The sequence below is a fragment of the Hibiscus syriacus genome, unplaced genomic scaffold, assembly GCF_006381635.1.
Source record: "Hibiscus syriacus cultivar Baekdansim isolate YM2019G1 unplaced genomic scaffold, ASM638163v2 tig00111659_pilon, whole genome shotgun sequence".
NCBI classification, from domain to species: Eukaryota; Viridiplantae; Streptophyta; class Magnoliopsida; order Malvales; family Malvaceae; genus Hibiscus; species Hibiscus syriacus.
The window spans coordinates 303023-329966 of record NW_024063149.1 but is presented as its reverse complement, the minus strand read 5'-3'; the positions used below and the strand labels follow the sequence as shown (position 1 = coordinate 329966).

At 35.1% G+C, this 26944-nt stretch overlaps 1 protein-coding gene and 2 long non-coding RNA genes across 3 annotated transcripts; 2 read left to right on the top strand and 1 right to left on the bottom strand.

Annotated features, from left to right (window-relative positions):
* The first annotated feature begins 1787 nt into the window (after window positions 1–1787).
* Window positions 1788–2557, top strand: LOC120166994. The gene is made up of 2 exons (XR_005519994.1): window positions 1788–1861; window positions 2245–2557. It is a non-coding gene; the product is annotated as an uncharacterized LOC120166994 (long non-coding RNA).
* A 949-nt stretch (window positions 2558–3506) lies between these two features.
* On the bottom strand, window positions 3507–6074 carry LOC120166993 (ATPase family AAA domain-containing protein 1-like). The gene is given in 6 exon segments (XM_039176140.1): window positions 3507–4039; window positions 4279–4574; window positions 4729–4887; window positions 5250–5384; window positions 5387–5549; window positions 5767–6074. Coding segments are annotated over 6 exon segments (1185 nt in total). The 5' UTR covers window positions 5977–6074; the 3' UTR covers window positions 3507–3817.
* Window positions 5432–19772, top strand: LOC120166995. The gene is made up of 3 exons (XR_005519995.1): window positions 5432–5566; window positions 14567–14570; window positions 19748–19772. It is a non-coding gene; the product is annotated as an uncharacterized LOC120166995 (long non-coding RNA).
* Window positions 19773–26944: the final 7172 nt, after the last annotated feature.

The window sequence follows — 26944 nt, the reverse complement described above, 5'->3', positions numbered from 1 at the left end:
GTCACCTCGGCCACCCTACATGGGTGGCCATTCGATTCCGACACAGCCACTGGCAGCCCCTCAACAACGCGAATTGTCGACATCAACCCTCGTACGAGAGCCAAGCTTAAGATCGACCACCATACGTGGTGGTTCGACGATCCCAACTCAACCCTTATTAACCTATCACTTCCCCGACGACCTTACTACTCCGATGAACCCAATCGGCAGTCAGGTAACCTCCCGATATTTTATTATTTTGTTTTAAAACAGAAAATTAACATAAAAAAACAAAGAAAACCAGAGTCTATTTCCTTTATTGTATTACAAAGATTGAACAAGTAAACTAAATAAAATTTGGATACCTTAGAATTCTTGCTTCTGCTTTTATTGCTCCAAAAAGGAATCCCCCCTCCATATTACATTTATTTTGGGGTTTTTATAACCCATTACATATATAGAAAATAATGAAAATAATTGCTTGTATGAGCTGTGTTGGAGCAGGGCATGGATGACCGTATGGGCTGCTCGTGGAGGATGGGCGTTGGCAGCTGGCATGGCATGGCATGAATTGAGCATGGCAACATGTATGGGTATATTAAATAAAATAAATGGTGCTCACAACAAATAATGGCAAAATGTGTTTTGGACTTAATTGAATTTGTTCAAAGATTGCAAAAATATTTCAAGATTTTAAAAGGTGAAATAAGGCAATTTTGGGCCTGGTTCTGAAACCCCCTTAGGTGGTTCCTAAGGCAGAATGAAAAAATGACATACATGTTTCAAACCCCCTGCTCCAACAGTCAAATTTTTAAGAGAGGTTTCGAAACCCTCTTGATGATTTCAAAACCCTCATGCAAAATTGCAGATTTTTCAGCTTCCAACGGCTTGAAAAGATTAGGAATTGTAAATGTTACTCTTGATCCTAGAAAAAGAAAGAATAAATTAGTGAATTCGTTGGAAATCTTTAGTGAGGAGCTAAGGTAGTGGATGTAGACTTCATTGAGGAAGTTGAACCACTATAAATTATTGTGCAAATATTTCCTATCCTTTCTCCCTATTTCCCTAAATTTTCAAAAAGTCAATTCACCCTCTCTTAACATATTTCAGTTGATCGATCGAGTCTAACAAAATATTTGAAAAATATATTTCTTTAAAGTGGACATTCCTAAAAGTCAAATTCTAAAACATATGATTATGGGTTTTTAGAGCTTCACTTCTTTCGAATAATTTTAGGGCTTGATACATTTTAAATTTTAATAGAGATTTTACTATATCCTTTGTTAATAGGGAATGTAATAAAGTTGCTCATACACTTGCAACACGGGCTCTAAGAAATGGTAATTCTCTTTTCTTTGACTCGATTTTCCCGAGATTATTTCAGAATAAGTACAAAACGATATTTCTAATGGTTAATCTATTTGGGCACTCTTTTACCCTTACTTACGATTAGAAGGGTTTTTTAACAAGGCTCACTTCTTTTTAATAATAATAAAAATAAATTCAGGGCTCCACTTTCTTCAAATTTCAAAAGTGAAAATCCCTAAAAAAATTTTTTGTCAAAACTTACCCATTTTTGGGCTCCACTTCCTTTGGAATGATTCCGGTTTACAACAGAGGTTTCGATTTTTGGTTTCTTGACAGTTTTTCCACAAAAACAAGAATAGATTATGGATTTTGATTTTGAGTTCTCACAATATTGTCCGAGTTTACAATAGAGGTTTAAGAAAAACAAGTATTTTTTATTCTGGGTTTTCGACTGAGTTTTTTGTTGTTGACAAAAGTAAGAAAAGATTTATGGGTTTACAAGGATAATAGTGGCATGCACCACTGGGGGTACAATGAAGCCATCCCAAAATCTCCATGAAGGTCAACAGTCAAGGTATTTACAGCATTCTTATAGTAGAAAAAGGCAGCATTATCATAGTATCAAACAAGCTACAATCTTCCATGTTTAAAACTACTAAGGATGAAGTGCTAGTGCAAACCATAGTGTTACACTAGTATTGGTTTAATCACTTTACTAGAATCTTGTTAGAAGATAATGACATGCATAGCAAGTGCACAATAGAAGAGATATTAAGATTTTACGTGGAAAACTTTTTAGAAAAAATCACAGGCAAAAGAGAAGAATTTTCACTAATGTATAGAAGAATACAAAAGTATTTGCGGAATCGACTTGACTTCTAATCCTAATCTTTACTGTCTTGTTTAGTTCAAATCTTATAGCTAGATGCAAATGTTTGGTTTTGTCAATACTTGCAGGTCACTCATAGCAGCCTACTTGCTGGTGCTCAATGGGTACAAAAATGTTTTCCACTTAGAAGGGGGTCTTTACACATGGTTCAAAGAACTGCCATCGGAATCCGGAGAGTGATATATGGATTGATTAGATGGTGCTTCCATTGAAGCTCAAGTTTTGTCCCCAAGACTGATTTCTCCCCTTTTCCTTTAGGTTTTGAATGTGATTTCTCTTTAGACATTTTAATGGTACCAAGAACCTTGTATCTTATCATCTTAAGTTTCATGTATGACATTTTTTCTATTAATTTTCAATGTGAAAATTAATCAAACTCTACGCACACACACAAAAACACTATGCTGAGGTAGGTTTTAACCCTCAGTATTGAGGCTTTACGCACACGTAACGCACAGGGTGAACACTCAAAAGGAAGAGTTGAACCAATAGCACGGCTAAAAATCAATCGATTCTAATTCGTTTTTTTGTTCCGAGTCAAACCTGAATAACATGAGAGCATAGGTGTCTGATTTAGTCTCCCTAATATCCACACTTCAACATATCATAACAAGGTAATTGTTCTTGCCTCAAATGTGACCGCACAGAAGGAAGAGTTGAACCAAGAGCTTCAGTCAACTACTTTGCACGTCCCCTAGGAAGCGTCATTACAAAACAAAACACACAATCAACATCCACCAATTATAAGCATTGATGAACTCTAAAAATATAGAATATAAATTACGGATGCATGGGAATGGACCAAAAGTTCTCTCACCTTCCTTTCTTTCCAAGTAACCTACACTAAAAGTTTACCTAATAAGGCTGATCAAAACCTCGAGGCAAGTAGTGTCAAACCCTAGCCATTTTTGCTGTAAAGGCTAACCAAAAGGGAAGAAAATGGGGATTTTCAGGTGATAGAAGAAAAGTGATTTAAATGTAAACCCCTCCTCAAACTTTTCTCCTATAAAAATTAAAGGCTGGGATCCATTTGTAGTAAAAGTACTGATACTCACTATTCAATATTCTAAATTTAACTTCGGAAAATTGGTATAGAAACACAACCGGTAATTCTCCGAGACAACGATGGCAGATCCAACATTCCAATATCATATGATCTGATTTGGTGACCAAGGCATCCATAATCCTAAATTCATAGATTTTCTAGGCTAGGAATTTTTTCAATATAATTTAACTTTTAATAAAAAGTTCAGACTTTATCTATGTACAGAGTTTTTTATCCATCCATTTCCTTTGGAATGCTTTTACAAATCAATGAAATCTTTGCATCTGAAAAAAAAAAGTTGACATTATTATTACAAAGGATAGGAAAGATCCCAAAATCTAGACCAGTCTCAGAAAGTGATCCACCACATAACATCCCAATTAAGCTGAACCAACAGGGTAATTTATAAAAACTCACCACTAAAAATTTTCGCTTCCTAACTTCCCATGCACCCTTGAATTTGCTGCATCTAATGTTATAGGGAAAAAAATGGAGCCAAAAGGCAATGGGAAATTTTAAACTAAAACCGTTTCAAAACTGCCATCACAAGCTTGAACCTGATCGCCTGGTGGCATCCGAGCACATAGCTGCAAATTTCAGGTATCCTGGGAATCTGGTTGAAGGTTAACGATTTGAGAAACTACAAGCTTAGAGAGTTCGTTGATTGCGGCTTGAACCTGATAATCATCTGATTCCCTTTGCCTTGACCATTCAGATAACTGTGAACCTAACCTGCTATATTCATTCGCAGCAACCCCAGTCTTCTTTGATGTGGCAAGAACTTTCTCCAAATCAGTCTGTGATAATGGCCTTGGAGCCTGAAAAAACAGACAACGGAAGATGAATAAAAAACATTAACATGATAAATAAACTACGATATGTAGTTTAAAAAATTGCTAGAGGAAAAAATACCAAAGTTAATCAATTACACATGAAAAAAATAACTTGTATAATTCATACATATATACACAAAATTTTAAGATACAGTCCCTCGTCGCACAACAGAATTTTAAGAAGTGTGAGATAATGCATACATATATACACAAAATATACTTACACCAGATGGTTTTCCTTTCTTCTCCTCATCTAGTAAGTCCCTGATAGGAAAGTAGGCTGCTTTCTTGCAGAGTTCAAGAAGATCCGAACCTGTATAACCTTCACACAAACTGGCTATGTAATCGAAGTCGATATTTGGTTCAACTCTCTCACCCTTTAAAATTACCTTTAAAATCTCAGCCCTCTCCTTGCGTTCAGGTAATCCAATCTCGAAAGCCTGAGGGAGACGTCTGAGTATCGCTTCATCTAGTTCTGATGGGCGATTTGTTGCAGCAAGAACCATAACTCGTGCATTCTCTGCATAACATTATATAATCATTAAAATTTAAATTTAATAACAGTACCTAGAACATTCTTCAGGGAGCCCTTCATCAAAAACCAAATAGAATATAGTACTCTGTAGGAGAATTGATAGCATTATATAACAGCCTTTGGATATAAAAATACTCACGATCAGTGGTAAATCCATCCCATAAAGCCATAAACTCAGTCTTCATGTTTGTCATTGCTTCATGATCTGTATTACGCCGCTGTCCCAAGAAACTGTCGACCTCATCAATAAATATAATAGCAGGCTGGAGTTTATAAGCCAAGCTAAATACAGCAGCCACTGCAAATATACAAGAGCAAATAAACAATTCAATCTGAGAATTATAAAACAAACAAACTTGCATGGGGTATTACAGCCATTAGAAAAAGCATAGAATGTAGTTGTGATCACAAAACCATTTTCGGGCCACAGCCAAAAGAGAGAGTACAAAAACATTTTAGCATGACCTTAGGATGGTCAAATCAGTAAACCTTCTCTTAAAAAGGTTCTTTTCGACTGCATAACATCTCTTCTGGTTTTTCTACTAGAATTTAACTCTAAAGGAGAAAAACAGGGAAAACAGATTGCAGTACAATTGTAATCCTGTACAACCATATACATTCCGGTATAGTCAAAGAACTACAAAATGTTATAATGCATACCGAGTTTTTGCGCATCACCAAACCACTTGCTCATCAGATTTGATATTCTAACATTAATAAAAACAGCGCCGGACTCCTTTGCAATGGCTTTAGCAAGCATGGTCTTTCCAGTACCTGGGGGTCCATACAATAAAACCCTTTTTGAGGACCAAGAAGCTTTCCATGCGAAAACAGCTCTGGTCTCCTCAATGGAAGAATCACTAGTTCATAAAGAGCCTGCTTGATAGCTTCCAATCCTCCAATGGATTCGAATTCGACATCAATGTGATCAGGGTTTATCACATCACAAGCTATTACATCCTGTTAAAATGAAATAAGTGATCATTTGCTTCTATTTCCAACACATTATTTTAAAACAAACATTCCAACAATCAACAGAACACTAGGGAAACTAATCTATCTTACAGAAAAAAATTAGAAATTGAACGCAATAAGCTTTGACTTTTTAAAGCAATATATATTTATAAGAAGAACAAAAAGAAGGCTTGTTTTTGTTTCAAATCCAAAATAAAAATACCTCATATGGATTGGTATGAATTAGAGGACGACCCAATCGTTTGGCAATTTCCTTCTTGTGCTTCTGTGCCTTTTTAGAAGCTTCTCGGTTCGGGTCGAGGTGTCGGAGCCCCGCGAAGAGAACCAAGCAACTGAGGGCGGCGCTGGCGGCGTATAAAATTAGTTCTTGCAGGAACTTTGTCTCCGACGAAGATGAACCCATCTTTCGCATATGATGTATCTATCTCCAAAAGCTTTGTATTTATGTATAGAATAATTAGGGTTTTTGAGGTTTAATGATGGTGAGAGAGATGGTTTTGAGAATCAAGCAAAGGATTGGGAATTTTTTGGAAGTAGAATGGGTTTTCCAATTCTATTAAATTTGCATTTGGTACTCCAGTTACGCATATTATTTCAAATTCATACTTCAAAGTCTTTTTTCTATCAAAATGCTATTTAACTTTAGTTTCTGTTAAATATTTTATTTTACGATAAAATATATCATACACCACTAAACTATTTTCTTACTCATATTTCAGCTATTGAAGTTTAATTTTTTTTATTTAATCACTAAACTTTTGAATTTCTCCTGTTTTGATCACTCTTAAATATTATTATTATTATTATTATTATTATTATGACATGATAAATTTATTAACATTAAATGCCAAAAAAATTAAAATATTTAATTTTCAACCATGATTTTCAACCTTAACTCTAATCCTAACTCCCAATCTAAATCCCACCAATATCGCAACCTGACGACGTGATTGGTTTATCTTGAAGCAATGTCTGACTTCTGTCAACCGTTGACTTGCTCTGCATAAAGTGGTTTCAATCGATGACTCCCTCACGGTCAAGGGAGCAGAGGATATCGTCGTGCCATTGGTCAGTATACCATATCAGTTCTAGTTGGGCCTTGTGAAGAATCGATGATGCTATGAGCATGGGCCTCGAAGATGGCGAGCTTGAGGGTAGTGGTGATAGTGTTGGAGACTTGATTTTTCGACTTTCTAGATGCTATATTTGGGAAGACATGGAGAGCACTTGACGACTTTGGGGAAGACAAATGGAAGACACAACATCTTTCCTATTTTACATATAGTTCAATGAGTTGTGCCGTTCAAAAGTTGATGAGTCATCCGACCATCTTCTAGAGATCGTTAGGTACTCCCAACGTCTTCCTACAAACATTGTAAAAAATACCCTAATTAAAAAAATAAATTTTCCATCATCTCGTTTGAATATTCTCTCTAATGTGTTATCTAAAAAATTGTATTCATTTATATGTAAAGAAGAATAATAAGCCTAAATATAGGTGAAAACCAAACCATCGTGTGAAAAAAGTTGTGTTTTGAAATCTAGAAAAATAAAATTATTTGGAGTATTTTTTTAAGAAATAATTAGTTGGTATATTACTATATGAATTGATATTGTAAATATTAAAACGGATTAGATATTTAGATGCACATGTATAAAGTATATCATCATTAGGGTGGCGTAACGTGTTATGTTGAGCCCTGCTTTTATTAAGTTTTAATTTGTTTGGTAAGTAACTTTACGACTTCATGTTCAACAATGGTGGTTCCATCTTTTCCCTTAAGACCACTTGGACGAAACGGATAACCTCGCCTCTTGTCTTCTCACTCTTAACTAGTAAGTGAACCATCGTACTAATATTTTAGGATAAGTTATAATGAATATCATTCAACTTTAAATTGTCTGTCATTTTTAGTACTGAATTTAATCTTCTTTTAATTTAGTATTAAATTTTAGTTTTGAGTTCTATTTGGTCATTGAGGCGTTAAATCATTAGCGACGTGATGGTGTAACACCCCTAATTTTTATTTTATGTTAATTTAAATTTGTTTATTTATTTGAGGACCAAATTTTAAGTTTTTAAAAAATTTAGATAAATTTTGAATATTTAAACAGTTTAGGGACAACCCTAAATTAACATAATACAAACAAATACCCCTAACGTTTGAATATATGCAATTTTGACCATATTGTTTTTTTTGGAACATTTGACCTCCACACGTTTCATTTTGGGTCAATAAACACCCTCGTTGGATGAAAATCGTTAGCCAACTGACGGTCAACGCCTGAAGCTGACTCAGCAAGAACATGTGGAGGGAGATGTTGTCGTGGCATGTCCATGTCATAGTAGATGATGAAAGGCTTGAAGCCTAACCACTAGGCCAAATCACTTGGTTATTAATGTTATGCTAATAACATTATTTAAGGTATTTTGTAGACAATAAAACCACCACTAACGCAAGTACTTTTTTTTAAAAATTATAGTTAGATTTAAATTATTAGAATTATTTGAGTCAATTTAAATCATATTTAAAATTTTATTAATTTTAAATTTATAAACTTAAAAAAAAACCCTATGACAAATGTGGAACTTGGTGAAGAATGCAAGCCGGCTGGATGCTTATACCTCTTCAAGGAGTAAATTGAATCAAATATGAATTTAAATTGACTCAAATAATTCTAACAATTTAAATCTAATTTGTAGATACTCGATTTGTCCGGGGCTAATTCGGAGCAGACCCGAAGTAATGGTAACCTAACCCAACCCCAAACCAGTTGAAGACCCAACTCAAACCCAATGACCCAGCAGAAAAGCTTCCAGACCATGTGAATACTCCCTGGAAAACCAAAAAATGGTTATCGGGAGTTAACAAAAATTGTAAGTGGAGTGAGGGTTCGTTTTTAAGGATTAACCACTATCAATCAGAAAAGAGGGGATTAACCACTAGAAACGAAAAGAAAAATGAGAACACACACAGAACGAAAAAGGAGAGAAAAAACAATTTGTAAAGATTTTCTGGTTTACCATTTTCTTAGCAATAAAAGGAAACAATTTTTTTTCCTGATTTCCCGGTTCTATTCGAAGGAAAGCATTAATCATTCATAAAAGGGCAATAATATTTTCAACAACTAGAAATAGATAACATTACCAGGAGGTATTTTATCTTATTTTATTTACTTTCTAGCAACTATTTGTGTGTGTGTGGTATGTGTTTTGAAAGAAAATAAGTGTTAGAAGCTTACCGATTTGAGTCACCAGGATTAACACCGAAGCATTGAGAATTATTCGGAAAGCCTTGCATGTAGATTATTTGAATTAGTTCTCATCTTTCGGGATTTTAAAATGAAAAATAAAGGTAAATTAGAGGGTGTTTACCTTTCGGAGCCAATCGTGAGTTCCTTGAACACATCCATCATTCGTAAGAGTAGAGATGAGGTCTTGAGAAATTAAAGAAATAGAATAAAGAGAGAGTGTGAAAATCTTTTATATTTGTGTTGAACCATTGCCGGAGATGGGACCAGAGAAGGGATCGCAGAACGGCGTGAGTGTTGCCATTTAGAGCGAGATTTAAGAGTGAGATTAGAGAAGAGAAGAGGGGGTTTGTAAATCGATTCGATTGATCAATTTTTTAGTCTTGTTAGGAGGCGATAACAGCGCTGTGAGAGAGTGGAGAGGGAAGTGTGAGGCTGCCGATGATGTTTAGAGAGAGCTTTTAGGGCTCTCAACTGTGTGGGTTTGGAGAAGAGAGAGTAGAAGATGGAGAGTGAAGCTGAGCGGCAGAGGTGAGGTTAGCTCAGGTTTAGTGTTAGTTTAGGTTTTATATCAAAATTTCTGGGTAAATTAACTTTTAGTCATCGTATTTGTTGGGTTTAATTATGCTTAGATCCTCAAAATTTAGGTGTATTTTTTTAAACAAGTCCTTTGTTTGTTTTGATTTTTTTGATTTTTTTCGAATGTGTAGGCACTATTTATGTATTTTTCATATTATTTTAGCTTGGAACGAATAGGATAAATTGTATATCAGACTCTGTAATTTATGCACATTTTATATTTAGGTCATTGATTTATTTCTGATTTATAAATTTAATTTTACATATATTTAAATTTAGTCATTATTTTTAATATATATATATATATATATAGTTTGGCATGTTATGTTTTTGTATTTAAGTCACATTTGTACATTATATGTTAATATGCATGGTTTATAATTTTTAATTAAAACATATGTATATAATTTTTGTATGTCACGTTGCATGATATTTTTAATCATAATACTTGTTTAATTAATTTTTGGCATGACATCCTTTTTACACAATTTGTATGATACCCTCATGTGCATAACTTGACTTATAAATACATAATCAGACTAAGGGTAATACCCTTTTAATTTAAAATTGTCTTGAGTGGCTTGTTTAACTCATTAGAGGGCCGTTTTGACGATTTTAAATTAAAAATGTATCCCGAAAGTGAAATCTAAAAAATTGATTCGTTACTTAAAATTTGGGAACGAAAGAAAAGGAAATGTTTGGTTATTAAATTTTTTGAGAAAAGATTGTTACAACTCATCTAAGATCTGGTCTTGATATTTTTAAATAATCGAACATTCTTTATCTTTCTAAAACGGCTCGGTAATTTTAATTTAATCTATTTTGTTTCTTTTGAATGTTATAAAATTCACATCTTTGTTTTATGGGATCAAAAGTCAAATTAAAGTCAATTTGTAAATTTCATTGCAAAGACGTTAATTAATCGACTAGGTATCGATTTAGGGCGTTGTGGGAATGCTAATCATTCCCCACACGTAATCGACTCCCGAATTCGATTTTTGGTACGTAGACCTCAATTTGTTGTTTTAATTAAAATTAATTTTTATTTAAATGACAACATTTTAGGTGTCCAATCACACCCTAATCAAAGATTGGTGGCGACTCCTCGAACCGTATTTTTTTATCGTAAAGGAAATCCCAAAATTTTCGAAACGATAGAGGTTTTCAAATCACATTGCTTTTTAATTAATTAATCAAAAGGGAATAATTAAAAAATGTTGTGGTAATTTAAAATTTCACTTTTTAAAGAAAAAATTGTTTTGACAGCTTGGCGACTCCGTTGGGAATTTTTTTAGAGAGTCAGGCCGATAGTCGATTAATTAATTGTCTTTGCAATTGAAAGTTATAAATTCATTTTAATTTGGTTTTTGATCCCTTATTTGGTTTTAATATTTTTTTTTATAATTTGATTAAGCAATAAATAGTTGTACTGATATGTTTGCTAATGGTTTCAGATTAATTGTGTGAATTGGGAACTGATTTGAGTGTTTTTATTGTGTGTTTTTTGCTTTTCCCACACACTGCACTGTTGCATTATCATGACATGAGCTAAAACCCCACTCCGTCCAAATTAAGTAGGAGTGAGAGACTATGCCCTCATGTGGTTTTCACCTCCGCATGGGATAATGGATCGCTCCTGGAGCTCACGCCTTATGATCCTCGTGATGGTATTCACCTCCGCACGGACATAAGGAGGTGTGTTCCCTTGAATTGAACTGGATCCCCTAAAGCCTGTGATGGGCCAGGATTGAGAGTTCATCAGCCCAAGGGGGAACCGACAATGACAATTCAAGAACCTATTACTTTAGAACCAAACCCATCATATAGTGAACATAGAGCCCGAATTTAGATTGAGCCTAACCCGAACCTTAAGAGTCCCATAAGGAGGGTACACAAGGAAAAGCTTTTTGAGTAATTTATTTTCATTTTTCGAATAAGCATGCGAACTAGATATCATGCGGTTAGGTTTATTTTTCGAATAAGCATACGAATTAGATATCACGTGGTTAGGGTTTTTATGTTCAAACAAAGCATGGAGGTAGATATCATGTTGGGTAGGATCTGATAAAGCATGATTGGGTAGCCAACATGTGTGGGTAGGATTCTTGAACAAATTATTATCCCTGATTAATTACTTTTATTGATGCTTTTATGTTGTCTTTGCTTTATTTTTTTTGTTTTGCATTGCACTATCTATTTCATGGTGTTGATTTTGGATCGATGTCTATATAGAAGGCTAGTAATATGGAACGAAAGGTTCATAAAGAGGTTGAAGACAATATAGATGTTGTGAGGTGGTCGAAACAGTCCCAGCTGACCAACAGAGATAGTGTGATGCCCGGATACATGTCGGAGTTGATTGGTTACACTCACATCAATATACGTCAGAATGATCTGAGTGAGCTAAAAGTGGTACGGGTTATCAGTTGTATGGTGATATTCCTTATCTTCTGGATGTTCCTATTGACCAGAATATGTTTAGAGCACTGACACAGTTCTGGAATCCCGCTTATAGCTGTTTTACATTTGGTAGAGTGGATCTGACACCAACAATAGAGGAGTATCAAGCTTTGACCCGTTTTCCGAGGTCTCAAATGGATAGAATATATACCAAGTTGCCATTCCCTCCTTCATTTAAGAAGAAATTGCTATTGATGATTGGAATGAGACAAGATTGGGTTGTCAGAAACATTAAGAAGAAAGGAGACAGTGAGTGCATCTCTTGGGCTGCTTTGAAAGAAGTGACTGATCGTCACCCTAACAAGAGGAAGAAGCTTGACCTGTTTGCTCTAGGGATTTATGTGTTCGTTATTTTTCTGAAGGTGATGGAATATGTAGACGTATCAGGTGTTGACCTGATCGAAAGATTAGATAAGCATGTGGATCCTGTTCTAGACATTCTAGCCAAGACGTTCCATTCTTTGAGTTCTTGTAGGTGAGAAAGAGAAGGATGCTTTATAGGGTGTGCACCTCTACTGCTAGTGTGGATTCTTAGTCATTTTAAGCACGTTGAAAGGGCACCAGGACGAGTGTTTTTGGACGGATTTTCACCTTTGAAGGATTTTCTTTCTAAATAATGACCTGAGGGCTTCACCGAAGAAAAATAGATGGTCATATTCAAGGATATCAGGGATGGTGATATTTTGTGGCGAGCTTCATGGAATGTCTCTTTGGATATACTGTACGGATGTAGAGAGCGAGATTGGGTTCCTTTGCTAAGTATATGGGGTTCTATCAGGTATGCATCGATGCTAGTTTCCAGATAGTATGGGTCAAGGCAGTTCATTCCAGCCACATGGTACTTGGTAGGGTCAGATTTTGCATTCAAAGGAGAACAATATATGAGTAAAGTCAAGGGGGTTACTGAGACCTGTAAACATACTCGTCGTGTAAATCTGTTCACCTATGATCTCGAGTTATCTTAGGAGTATGAGCAGTGGAGAAGCATTCGAGTAAATGACAAAATCCCAATGATGAATCCTGAAAACATTTAGCTTATGGAAGAACATTTGAGAATGGTGCCCTCTCCATTAGATCTAGCTAAGCGCGATTTCAAGGCAGAAAGGAAACAATGGAGAATGACTTTGCAGAAATTAGAGGATGATGTGTATAAAAATGATTGGAGATTGATATTCAGAAGGGTAGAACAGATCGAATTGAAAAGGTAGAGAAGCAACTTCGGCTAGAATTTGATGATCTTCAGTTATCTTATCAATGAATGGTAAAAGATCAGACAAATTTTAGTTAGAGTAACTCCTCTGTCGAATTGAGACAAGAAGTGACGAGTTTAAAGAGAGTATCTGGAGAGAGTCAAGAATAGCTCAAGCAAATCAGACACCAAATTAAGATTTTATCAAAAGAAAAGAGTTCTTTAGAGCATCGATTGCAAGAGAGTCAAGCTTAGAATGAGAAGTTGAAGGGGAAGATTTTGAGTTTAGAGGCTACATTACGATGATACCGAACCAGGGAAGGTAGCTCGAGCCGTGGGGAGGTTGAGAGTCTGAAGAAACAAGTGAGTCTGAATAAACAAGTGAGTCAACTTGAGGCCATGGTTTAGGATTTTCAGAGGCGAGCAAGTGAGCTTCTGATAGTTCCATACGAGGGGGTTATACAGTGGCGTTTTCGGTGGGAGCAAGCCCAGGCGAGCGTAAAGCAAAGAGAGGATCTTATTGCTTGTTACCTAGGACATGTGCGGGGAATAAATCAACATTTGGTTAATCTATCTGAGGAAGTTACTGCTCTAAGTGAAGAACTGGATCCCGAGGCTGAAGAAAATCAGAAGATTGTGGATTTGCTAGCACATGTACAACAAATAGGAGAGATAGTGCAGATTTATTTGTGATATATTTCAACCTTGTAATTGAACGTCGTTTCTAATATAAAGAGTTGTTCTAAGGAGTCGTTCCAGGATCAACACCCTTCTTTTGCATATGCATTTTTATTTTTTGCAATGCATTTAAATTTAATTTTTTGCACTGCATTTTTTTATTCATAATCATATATTTCATATTCATTAATAAAACATCAACATTAACAAAAGAACTGTGTGGAAGAGGAATACTGGGAACTTCCAAGCATCCCTATAGTACTCGGAAGAAGGTCATGGATGAGAAAATTGCTCAAATTGAGAAAAATCAGCTGGAGTTGCAAGGGAATATAAAGAAAATGCAAGAAGACATGATGAATGCTCAAAAGGAATGTTTGCTAAGTTTGCAAGTCTGTTGGAAGGAAGAAAGCCTGAACATGGAAAGAGCCATGTGCCAAGAGATATAACTGATGAACCACTTTATCCTCCAGGGTTTACCCCAGCATAATCTCAGACGCCTGTTCATACTGGGAAAGTACACATCAATCTAGCTGGTGCTTCTGTGAACTTATATCCTGGGTCTAGTTCACACAATGAGGAACATCAATATCACCAGGTTCCAGACCTTGATGAAGAAGCCAATAAATACCAAAACAATCCAATGGAATAGAAATAGAAATAATTAGAAAGAGAAGTCAGAGCTATGAAAGAAGATACCAGTGTGTATGGATTCGACACCAAGGAATTAAGTTTAGTTCCTAGTTTGTTCTTGCCTCCCGAAGTTCAAGATTCCTGAATTTGAGAAATTTGACGGTACTAGGTGTCTCTATACCTATATTACGATGTTTTGTAGGAAGATGACTAGGTACGTAGGGGATGATGAGTTATTGATACACTACTTCCAGGAAAGCTTAACGGGTTTAGCAATCTGATGATATAATCAACTGAGTAGAGTTAATTTTTGGTCGTGAAAAGAACTGGCTAAATCCTTTCTCGAGTAGTATAAACATGTGAAGGATGTTAGGCCTAACAGGATGATGTTGCAAGGTATGGAGAAGAAATCTAATGAGAGTTTTAGATAATACGCTCAAAGCTGGAGGGATATGGCTGTGCAAGTCTATCCACCACTGGAATAGGAGGAAACAAATATGTTGTTCGTCAATACTTTAAGGGCTCCTTTTTTCACGCACCTTATAGGTAATCCTTATCAAAGTTTTGCTGATATGGTTATGGCAGGAGAAATGATTGAAATGGCGGTTAAGAGTGGAAAGCTCGAGGGAGGGGAATCTAATAAGAGGCCACCGGTGAGGAAAAAGGAAAATGAAGTTTGTAACGTGAGGCAATATGATTCTAATAACATCATCATGTCCCGACCTCAAGGAACATGGTCATTTACAAAAAATGACAATAAACAAGGGGCAAGGGACTAGAGGAGAGAAAGGCCTTAGTTCGACCCTATCCCGATGAATTATAAAGAATTATTTAAGATATTATATGACCGATATGTAGTTTCACCGTATCATGTGACACCAATGCAACCTCCTTTCCAAAATGGTATGATGCTAGTTTTCAATGTGAGTATCATGTGGGGAATCCTAGATATTCTATAAAAAAATGTACTGCATTTAAAAAGGTCATCCAAGCTTTGAGAATAAGGAATGTCATCAACTTTGGTGATAGAAAACAACCGAATATAGCTCAGAATCTATTGTCGAACCATACAGGGACAAGGGTTAATGTAGTTACTGAAGAGAAAGAAATGAGAATTATAAGGAAGGTTAATGAGGTGGTATCACCCATGTATTGGGTGTGGTGCCAAATGGTTAAGGTAGGATTGTTGAAGCCCAGTCTGATATGTGAACAGTTTAACAGTGAAGAGGTATGTCAGTATCATAACAGTGAAGGACACAATATTCAATGATGTCTTAATTTCCTATCTTTGGTACAAACATGATGAACATTAAAGAAATTGATTTCTTTAAAGAGATCACTGAAGAAGAGGAAACAGAAGTTTACACTTTAGAATGATCGTCTAAAGGGGTTTACAATGCTAGTTGTCCCCTAATCATTATTCCCAACAATCGAGTGACTAAAAAGTTAGCTCCAAAAGTGGTTATTACACCTCCATCTCCATTCCCATATTGAGATAGTAAGCAAGTGCCTTGGAGATATTATTGACATATGGGAGAGGTAACAAAAGAAGGTGGGGAAATAGATGAGGTGAGACATTTACCAGAACTGATAGGTGTTATTCTCTTAATCCACCTAAAGAGTCTGATAAGAAGACTGCTATTGATAAGGGGAAAAGGTTGATGTGTAGATAAAAGAAGATGAGCATGTCATCAATGAACTTGTAACTGAGAGTGAAGCAGTATAGTTTTTGAAGTTCTTGAAACAAAGTGAGTACAACGTTGTTGAATAATTGCACAAGTTGCCTACCCATATTTTTGTCTTATCATTTCTTCTGAGTTCAGAGGCCCATAGAAATGCTTTATTAAAAGTGTTGAACCAGACCTTTGTTCCAAAGGAGTTGCCCATAGAAAAGTTGGACCGATTAGTTGCCAACATACAAGCTGATAATTTTCTATATTTTTCTGAAGATGAGATCCTTTCTGGGATGGTTGGTAGTCATAAGGCTTTGCATATCACAGTTAAGTGTAAAGGGCATGTACTGTTCAGAGTATTGGTTGATAATGGTTCAACTTTGAATGTGATTCCCTTGGTAACTCTGAAGAAGCCACCATTTGATAGTACACTTATGAAAAGCTTTCAGAGTGTGTTCGAGCTTTTGATGAGACTAAAAGAGAAGTGGTAGGCAAGATTGATGTTCCTCTAACCATTGGTCCAACAACTTATGAAGTGGAATTTCTCGTGATGGACATTATGCCTACGTACAATATCTTGTTGGGAAGGCCTTGGATTCATCAGGCCGGTGCAGTTTCATCAACATTGCACCAGAGACTAAAATTTGTAATTGATGAAAGGTTGGTATGTATTTACACTGAAGAGGACATCATTGCTTCTGTTTCTACTACTGCTCCAAACATTAAAGTGGATGAGCAAGCTATTGAATGTTGTTTCAGATTGTTAGAATTTGTCAATGCTACATTTGTAGCTGAAGGTAAAAATATACCAAAGCCTAGATTGTCAAATTGTACCAAGATGGGGGCTTAAACTGACTCTTGGAAGAGGAGACAAAGTTGGAAAAGGGTTAGGAAGTCAGTTACACGGATAAGTGAATCCAATCTGCCCTGTTACTAAAAGAGATCGATTTGGTTTGGGGTATTATCCAACTTTGAGGGAGAAGCTGAGGGGAATTAAAAAGGGTCAGGAAATGAGAAAGGCCAGGTTGGTTGGTGAAGACCTTAGCTGGGAACCCATGACCTTCCCACCATTGAGCAGCACTTTCATATCAGGAGGGAATATGTTATAACTGATGATGAGTTTGGAGAAATGAGAGCTACGAGCATTTACCTGTACCGCCGGGCTTCGTGTTGAACAATTGGACTGCGGAAGAACTTCCTGTAGTTTACAAGTCTTTTACAGAGTAATGCACTAGAAATTTCCCCTATTGTTCGTACCCTGGGGCAATAGGTGATTTTATGTAAAGGGTTAAGTTGTTTATTTTTACTTGCTTTCAATAAAAGATGCATTCTGTTAGTTCAGAATGGCAAGCATTCTCCCATGCATTTCTTTTATTCTTTGTTGTATATATGTATGTATTATTTCTTTCTATTTATTTATATGGGAAAATTCCTCCCATATGTATATATTTATCTTCTCTTTCATTATTTTTTTCAGGAGCTCAGATATCAATAATATGAATGCTAATAACCCTGACCCGGAGATTGATTTCGAGAAGCCTATATGTCAAGGGGAAATCGAAGATTGTAATGACGATGAGGGATGTGAACTACCTTCTGAATTGCTAAAAATGGTGGAGAATAAAGATAAGCAGATTCTACCTCATAAAGAGCTTACTGAGATTTTGAATTTGGGAACATATGAGGATAAGAGAGAAGTAAAGATTGGAACTACTCTGTCTATTGGAGAGCGATAAGACTTGATAGAATTGCTTCGGGAATACAAGGATGTGTTTGCGTGGTCGTACGAAGATATGTCAGGTTTAGATATAGAATTGGTTTTCCACAAACTGCCAATAAAGCCTGAGTGTATAATTATACAACAAAAATTGAGAATAATAAGACCTGAGATATTACTCAAGATTAAATAAGAAGTGAAGAAACAATTTGATGCTGGGTTTCTTAAGGTGGCTAAATATCCTGAGTGGGTGGCGAATATCGTCCTAGTACCAAAGAAGGGTGGGAAAGTTCTAATGTGTGTCGACTACAGAGATCTCAATAGAGCTAGTCCAAAGGATAATTTTCCTTTGCCACATATAGATACTTTAGTGGATAATACTGCTAGAAATTCTTTGTTCTAATTTATGGATGGTTTCTCTGGCTATAATCAAATTAAGATGAACCCTGAAGATATGAAAAAATGACATTTGTTACTATATGGGGAACGTTTTGTTATAAAGTAATGCCGTTTGGATTGAAAAATGCAGGGGTAACATATCAAGGGTCACGGTGACGTTATTTAACGACATGATGCATAAAGAAATACAAGTTTATGTCGATGATATGATTGTCAAAGCCAAGACAGAGGAAGAAAATATTGGGAATTTAGGAAAGCTCTTTAAAAGACTAAGAAGATGCCAGCTAAAACTCAACCCAAATAAATGTATTTTTGGGTTGACATATGGGAAACTTTTGGGATTCATAGTAAGCCAAAAGGGAATTGAAATAGATCCAGATAAAGTAAAAGCCATTCAGAATTTTTCATCCCCAAGAACACATAAATAGGTTAGAGGATTTTTGGGAAGATTGAATTATATAGCTCGGTTTATTTCACAGTTGACTGAAAAATGTGATCCCATATTCAGTCTTCTTCGCAAGAATAACTCAGGGGAATGGAGTGAGGATTGTCAAAAAGCTTTTTAAGCAGTGAAGAGATATTTGTCGAGTACTCCAATCTTAGTGCCACCCATCTCAGGCAAACCTTTGATCCTTTATTTGTCAGTTTATGAAAATTCAAAGGGGTGTGCACTGAGACAACGTGACCAAACTGAGAAGAAAGAGAGGGCTATCTATTATCTCAGCAAAAAGTTCACTGAATGTGAGACTAGATACTCACCAATTAAAAAGTTGTGTTGCACTTTAGTATGGGATACCCGAAGGCTTAGGCAATATATGTTGTATCATACCACTTGGCTTATATCCAAGCTTGATCCTTTGAAGTATCTAATGGGTGTGCCTGCATTATTTGGAAGATTATCTCGTTGGCAAATCCTATTATCCGAATTTGACATCCAATATGTAAACTAGACAATAGTTAAAGGAAATGCTATACCGAAATTCAATGCAAGTAAGGCTTGGAAGAATATGAGCCGTTGAGCTTTGATTTCCCAGATGAGGATTTAATGGCTATTTCAGTGGAAGAAGAAGTTACATCCACTAGTAAATATTGGAAGTTGAACTTCGATGGTACTTCAAATGCTATTGGACACATAATTGGGGCAATTTTGGTCTCACCAGAGGGAGAGCATTATCTTTTCACCAGTCGGCTTAATTTTGATTGTACAAACAATATGGTTGAATATGAAGCTTGTGTTTTAGGTCTTAGAGCTGCTGTTGAACGCAAAGTAAAAATGCTCAAGGTATATGGGGATTCAGCTTTGGTAATCTACCAACTCAGAGGAGAATGGGAGACAAAAGATCCCAAGCTTGTAGAATACCATAAGTTGGTTATGGAACTTGCTGAAGAATTTAAAGAAGTAACTTTCAATTACCTCCCCAGGGAAGAGAATCAAATGGCAGATGCCTTGGCCACACTGGTAGCAACATTTAAGATGAATAAATATTCAAATATGATGCCTATTGAAATAAAGGCTTATGAGTATCCAACCCATTGTTTTAATATTGAAGAAGAAGAAGATGAAAACCCCTGGTATTATGATATCTTGCAATATATAGGATATCAGAGTTATATGGAACATACCACTTAGAATGATATGAGAACCATTAGAAGAATGATATCAAGGTATGTGCTTGATGGTGAGACTCTGTACAAGAAAAGCATGGATCAGATCTTGTTAAAGTGTGTTGACACGAAAGAGGTCAAGACAATTCTTTATGAAGGAATATGTGGTACCCATGCTAATGGGCATGTAAAGGCTAGAAAGATTATGAGATTTGGGTATTATTGGTCAACTATGGAAAGTAACTATATTTGCTATGCCCGAAAATGTCACAAATGTCAGATTTATAGAGATAAGATATATACTCCTCTTCATCCGTTACATTTAATGACAGCTCCGTGGCCATTTTCAATGTAGGGCATGGATGTTATTGGACAAATTTCACCCAAGGCTTCAAATGGTCATCGCTTCATTCTGGCAGCCATAGATTACTTCACCAAGTGAGTAGAAGAAACTTCCCATGCAAATGTTACCCGGTCGACAATATGGAAATTCTTAAAGAATGAGATCATTTGTAGATATGGTTTACCAGAGAGGATTATCTCCGACAATGCATTAAATTTAAACAATAACATGATGGACTCGGTTTGTAAGCAATTTAAAAATAAAACATCATAATTCCACCACTTATCGCCCAAAGATGAATGGGGAAGTAGAGGCAGCTAATAAGAACATCAAAAGGCTCATAGAGAAGATGACCGAGACCTATAAGGACTGGCATGAGAAATTACCATTTGCTTTTTTTGCTTATTAAACTTTAGTACGGACGTCAACTGGGGCAACTCCATTTTCTCTAGTATATGGGATGGAAGCTGTCCTACCTATTAAGGTGGAAATTTCCTCACTTCAGATTTTTTCAGAGGTGAAGCTAAATGAGGCAGAATAGGTACAAGCTAGGTATGACCAGTTGAATCTGATTGAGGAAAATAGATTGAAAGCTATTTGTCATGGTCAGATGTACCAGAAAGGTATGATACGAGCACATGATAAGAAAGTTCACCTTCAAGAATTCCATGAAGGATATTTGGTGCTTAGAAGGATTTTGTCTATTCAGAAGGATTTCCGAGGAAAATGGATGCCCAACTGGGAAGGACCTTATGTTGTCAAGAAAGCCTATTGAAATGGACGGATCAGAATTACCCTATCCAGTGAATTCCGATACAGTTAAGAGATATTTTACTTGAATAAGAATGAAAAAAGAAAAAAGAAAAGAGAAAAATGAAAAAGAGAAAAATGAAAAAGAGAAAAATGAAAAAGGGGAAAAATGAAAAAGGGAAAACAAATAAGAAATGAAAAAATGAAAAAGAAAAGAAAAAAAAGAAAAAGAAAAAGAAAATAAAAAGGAGGTATCAAGTTGAAAACCCGTAAAGGGCGACTTGAGTTTTGTTTAAATTTAGAATTCGTGAATGGTGGAGGTTTTGAATTGATTTTTGAAGGGGAAAAACTCCTGATATGGGTAGTAACAATGATAATTGGTGATTAGGGTTGAGACCAAATATTAATGAGTCTCGATGGAAACAATCAGGAGAGAAATTGAATGCATACGATATTCAATACTGGTTTAGGGCATCCAATAATGAGAGATTTTGGGAGTTCAGAAAGAGCTTCACACTCTTAAGCATCATTACAATTTTGGAGATCCTTTTGACAGAAGCTACACTCGAGTCATTCTAACGGCATGCCAGTTAAAAAGCATTTACATTATTGATATTTGAAGACGCCTACTCTTTTGTTCTTTTACTGTTTACAGTTAAAAGTTTGCCATGTAGTTACCTAAAAATTCTCTACATTTATATAAATAAAGAGATGTATTTTCTTGTTAATTTCCCTTTTGTAAGCGTCTTATTTTGAAAGGTTAAAATATATAGCTTAACTTGAAGTACATGAGATCATTTTATTATTGTGCAAAAGGTTTTGGAAAATGCAGGTATTTTGAAGCTGACAATGGTTTAAACATGCAAGCTTGTATGGTTACGAGAAGTTAAAACCTTGGAATTCATAGAAAATCTCAGTCATTAAAAGATGACCCTAAGGTATTATCGTTTATCAAGAAGTTGGTCATGGGTACTGACGGGTTTCAAGAAAGAAAGAAGTCAAAGTCCTGTTAAGCCGAACGATATGGTATTGAGAATGTTAACTGGGGTGAACTGGTCAAATGTTCTGTGCCCAAGACGAAACCGAGTTCCATCGAGATCAAAAGAGATGGTGTTCCTTCAAAGAAGAAAATGCATTAAATTGCATAATTGCATACATTTTAGGCATGAATAGGATCCTAGCATTCATAATTGCATGATGACTTAAATATCTACAGGTTTCCCAGGGATAGTTGAAGATTGAAGATATGGAAACATCAAGATGAGGATAACTAGTTTTGAAATATTGAAAAGAATAATGTTTAGACGATAAATGAGCCAAAGTAGATTCATATATCCAATGGCTTCCAGACAAGTCTTCACGATGGAGATGGATTTTCAGAAATTTTCTCAAATTCTAAATATTTGAGTATAATATTTTTCAAACCTACATTAATGATTGGTAATGTTTGATTTTCAGGTTTGACCTTCGAAACAAGTCAATCTTAAGCCTTCACGAAAGAGCAGTGAAGCAATTCAATCTTAAGCCTTCACGAAAGAGTAGTGAAGCAAATCATCTATAAGCCTTCACAGAAGAATAGTGAAGCAGACTAATTTTATGAACATTATTCAAATCTAATACTCCCTGAAAGAATAGGAAACGAACCCGTTTGCTGAAAATTGTTCGACTCTTATACTCCCTGAACGAATAGGGAGCAGACATGTTTGCTGAAGATAGTTCGAGTTTTATACTCCCTGAAGGAAAAGGGAGCGAACCCGTCATTCGAAGATTTTTCAAGTCTTATTTATCCCGAAGTAACAGTGTAGTGGTTTAATCTTTTTGAAGTTCTCATGACTGGACAAACGCGATCATCTTGTGATCTTTTCTCTATTCCCGTTACATGACAATGAGTAAAGACGGGCAGCTGTAGATACTCGCTTTGTCCGGGGCTAAGTCGGAGCAGACCCAAAGTAATGGCAACCTAACCCGGCCCCAAACCAGTTGAAGGCCCAACTCAAGCCCAATGAAGCAGAACAGCTTCCAACCCACATGAGTACTCCCTGGAAAACCAAAAACTGGTTATCGGGATTTAACAAAAACTGTAAGTGGAGTGAGGGTCGGTTTTTAAGGATTAACCACTATCAATCAGAAAAGAGGGAATAACCACTGGAAATGAAAAGAAAAAGGAGAACACACACAGAACGAAAAAGGAGAGAAAAAACAATTTGTAAAGATTTTTTGGTTTACCATTTTCAAAGCAATAAAAGGAAACAAATTTTTTTCCTGATTTCCCGGTTCCATTCGAAGGAAAGCATTAATCATTCACAAAAGTGAAATAATATTTTTAACAACCAGAAACGGATAACATTAACAAGGAGGTATTTTATCTTATTTTATTTACTTTCTAGTAACTATTTGTGTTTGTGTGGTATGTGCTTTGAAAGAAAATAAGAGTTAGAAGCTTACCGATTTGAGTCACCGGGATTAACATCGAAGCATTGAGAATTATTCAGAAATCCTTGCATGTAGATTATTTGAATTAGTTCTCATCTTTCAGGATTTTAAAATGAAAAATAGAGGTAAATTAGAGGGTTTAGTGTTTACCTTTCAGAGCCAATCGGTGAGTTCCTTGAACACATCCATCATTCATAAGAGTAGAGGTAAGATCTTGAGAAATTAAAGAAATAGAATAAAGAGAGAGAGAGAGAGAGAAAGAGAGAGAGAGAGTAAAAATCTTTTATCTTTGTGTTGAACCATCGCCGAAGATGGGAGAATAGAAGGGATCGCAAAATGGCGTGAGTGTTGCCCTTTAGAGCTAGATTTAAGAGTGAGATTAGAGAGGAGTAGATGGTATATGTAAATCGATTCTATTGGTCGGTGTTTTAGTCTTGTTAGGAGGCGATAACGGCGTTGTGAGAGAGTGGAGAGGGAAGTATGAGGCTGCTGGTGATGTTGAGAGAGAGCTTTTAGGGCTCTCGACTGTGTGGGTTTGGAGAAGAGAGAGGTGAAAATTGAGAGTGAAGTTGAGCGGCAGAGGTGAGGTTAGCTTAGGTTTAGTGTTAGTTTAGGTTTTATATCAAAATTTTTGGGTAAATTAACTTTTAGTCATCGTATTTGTTGGGGTAAATTATGCTTAGATCCTCAAAATTTAGGCACATTTTTTAAAGAAGTCCTTTGTTTGTTTTAATTTTCTGATTTTTTTTAATGTGTAGGCACTATTTATGTAATTTTTCATATTATTTTAGCTTGGACCGAATAGGATAAATTGTATATCAGAATATTTAATTTTTGTGCATTTTATATTTAGGTCACTGATTTATTTCTAATTTATAAATTTAATTTTACATATATTTAAATTTAGTCATTATTTTTAATATATATATATATATATATATATTATAGTTTGGTATGTTATGTTTTTGTATTTAATTCACATTTGAACATTATATGTTAATATGCGTTGTAACATCCGCAATACCGGGTTAGTGACTAAATTGAAAAGTTTCAGAATTTGGTGATTAACGTATAAGAATGAAATAATTTAATGATTATTGGAAATATATGATGAAGGTTATTTAGTAATTATTAAAAGAAGTTAAGGGTTAAATGGTCATTTGACCAGAAAGATTTTTTATCTTTCTTTTAAAGGTGATATAAACGTGGGAAATGAGAAACATCCAGAGTTCTCTTCTCATTTCTTCTTCTTCATACTTGGGAGAGCAAGGCAAAGGTGAGAGTTTTATTAGTTGATTATTATTTGAATTTTAAGTTTGGTTTTGATCTTTAGTTGATGGATAAACTTAAGGAAAGCTTGGGTTACGGTAAAATCAAAGAATGAAGGGGTTAAGGGAGATTAAAGATTTGGAGTTTTTATATGAAATTTTTGGAAAAGAATTGATAAGTAGAATTTGAAGTTAAATTTGACTTGTCAATAGTTAAATTAAGAGATTTTAGGTGATAGAATTGGATTTAGAACATATAGAAAATTTGAGTAAGATTATTGAATTTCATAAGAGGAAAGGTTTTTGAGAATTAAAATGGGATAAATGAGCACAAATGGGTTTAAGTATGTGTGTTTGAATTTAGTATATAAAAGAGGTTGAAATAGGAAGTGTTTAAGTTGAAATGAAGTATTTTTCGTGCTGAAAATGTAATTCTGGGCTAGGGGAATCGGTACCCATTCAAGGGGAACCGATACCCCTTCAAGCGAATAAAATTCTAGAATGTCATGGGGGAACCGATACCCCCACAGGAGGGAACCGATTCCCCCTAAAGGAAAATTGAAAATATTAGTTTAATAAGTTCGTTTAAGTTGCTAGTATCAAATTACAAGGTGTAGGTATCTAATAATTGTCTTAAAATGTATAATTATGTAGATTCAAAGCCTAAACAAGTTCCGGAATCATTGACAAGTAAGATCGATAAAAAGGGAAGATAAGAGATTGGAATGGACTAGTGAGGCCAGGTGAGTGCATACTAGTGATATGTAGTGTTTAATGGAAATAAGACTTGCGATGAGTCTATTTCCTAGAGTAATATGCATGAAGTCATGGACATGATTATGTGTGGTTATAATTATATGTGATTATCTGTATTACATTGATTGTATGTATGCATGACTAAAGATAATGATATGCTTTGTATATGCTATATGATGTATGTAAGACTTTAATATGTAATAATGGAAGAACATGAAATAAGTTATATGATAGAGTCATAAGAAATGAAATGAACATGAGAGAATAAGATAATCAAGTATAAGTTATATGATATGGTATAAGTGATTATACGAGAAATGTTAGGAGACTCTAAGAGAATAGTATGAATTCGAGGGCATAAATAAGGATACATAAGTTATATAGGGAAGATTGATAAATTAAAGGAAACTATTGTTTAGGTATTATAGTGAAGAGCTACAAAGTTTTATTAAAGAGTATTGTGGAAGTCATGAGAAATTGAACTAAATAAATAGATGGTTTATGTGAGTGGAAAAGGAAAATGATATAAAATAAATGGAAATTATTTATAAGATAGCATGAGACTAATTGAACATGTAATATAAACTTTATAAAGGAGTACATGGGTAAAATCATTATATGTTACAATTATAGAGTATTACTATACAAATTATATTAAAATATGATATATGAGAATATGAGTAAGTTTATAGGATATTGATAGGACATATAAGAATATTTAAATGTATGCTGATATGAAAAAGGGAATACAAAGAAATGGAGCATAAGGTAGATAATATAATATCAGTTATTATATATCTATATGATATATGTCATCAGGTAATATGAAAGGACTCTGAAAATTGATATAAGCTATGAGAAAGTGTTCTAGGTGTTTCTTTGTGTTATATGAAGCATATATGATCATATGTGAACAAGATATGATATGTATGTTTATATGAATATCTGAGAAATGATCTAAGCTATATGATATGTTATATGACATAGATCTATGTAACTACGCGAGAAAGTATATAAGCTATGTGACATGTAAATGTGACTCATATGAAAATGTTCTATGAGTAATTGAATTATGTGTTATGTGAAATGATAAGTATAAAAGAAAATGCCCATGTTATGTGTCTTGAGAGCTAGGGGTATAGTTGGCATGCCAAGAGTCGAGGGTCTATGTAGTCTTTCGGGACATATATGTATTCTTTGGAACATGTGTGAAGTCTGGTGAGACACATACTTGATCCCTAGTATATGTATATGATTCTTAAGGAATGATATGTGGTCCTTCGGGACATATATGTATTCTTTGGAACATGTGAAGTCTGGTGAGACACATACTTGATCCCTAGTATATGTATATGATTCTTAAGGAATGATATGTGGTCCTTATGGACATTATTATATGGCACTACGGTGCAACTCTACGTGGCACTACGGTGCAATTCTATATGGCACTACGGTGCAACTCTACGCGGCACTACAGTGCAATTCTATATGGCACTTCGGTGCATTTATATGAGCTGTGGTGACAACATTAGTGCACAACCTCAATAAACTCACATATCTATAGTTCTCACATATGTACATGGGCTAATCAAGAGATATAAACAAATATATGTTAGTGATATGATAAATGTATTACAAATGATATGAT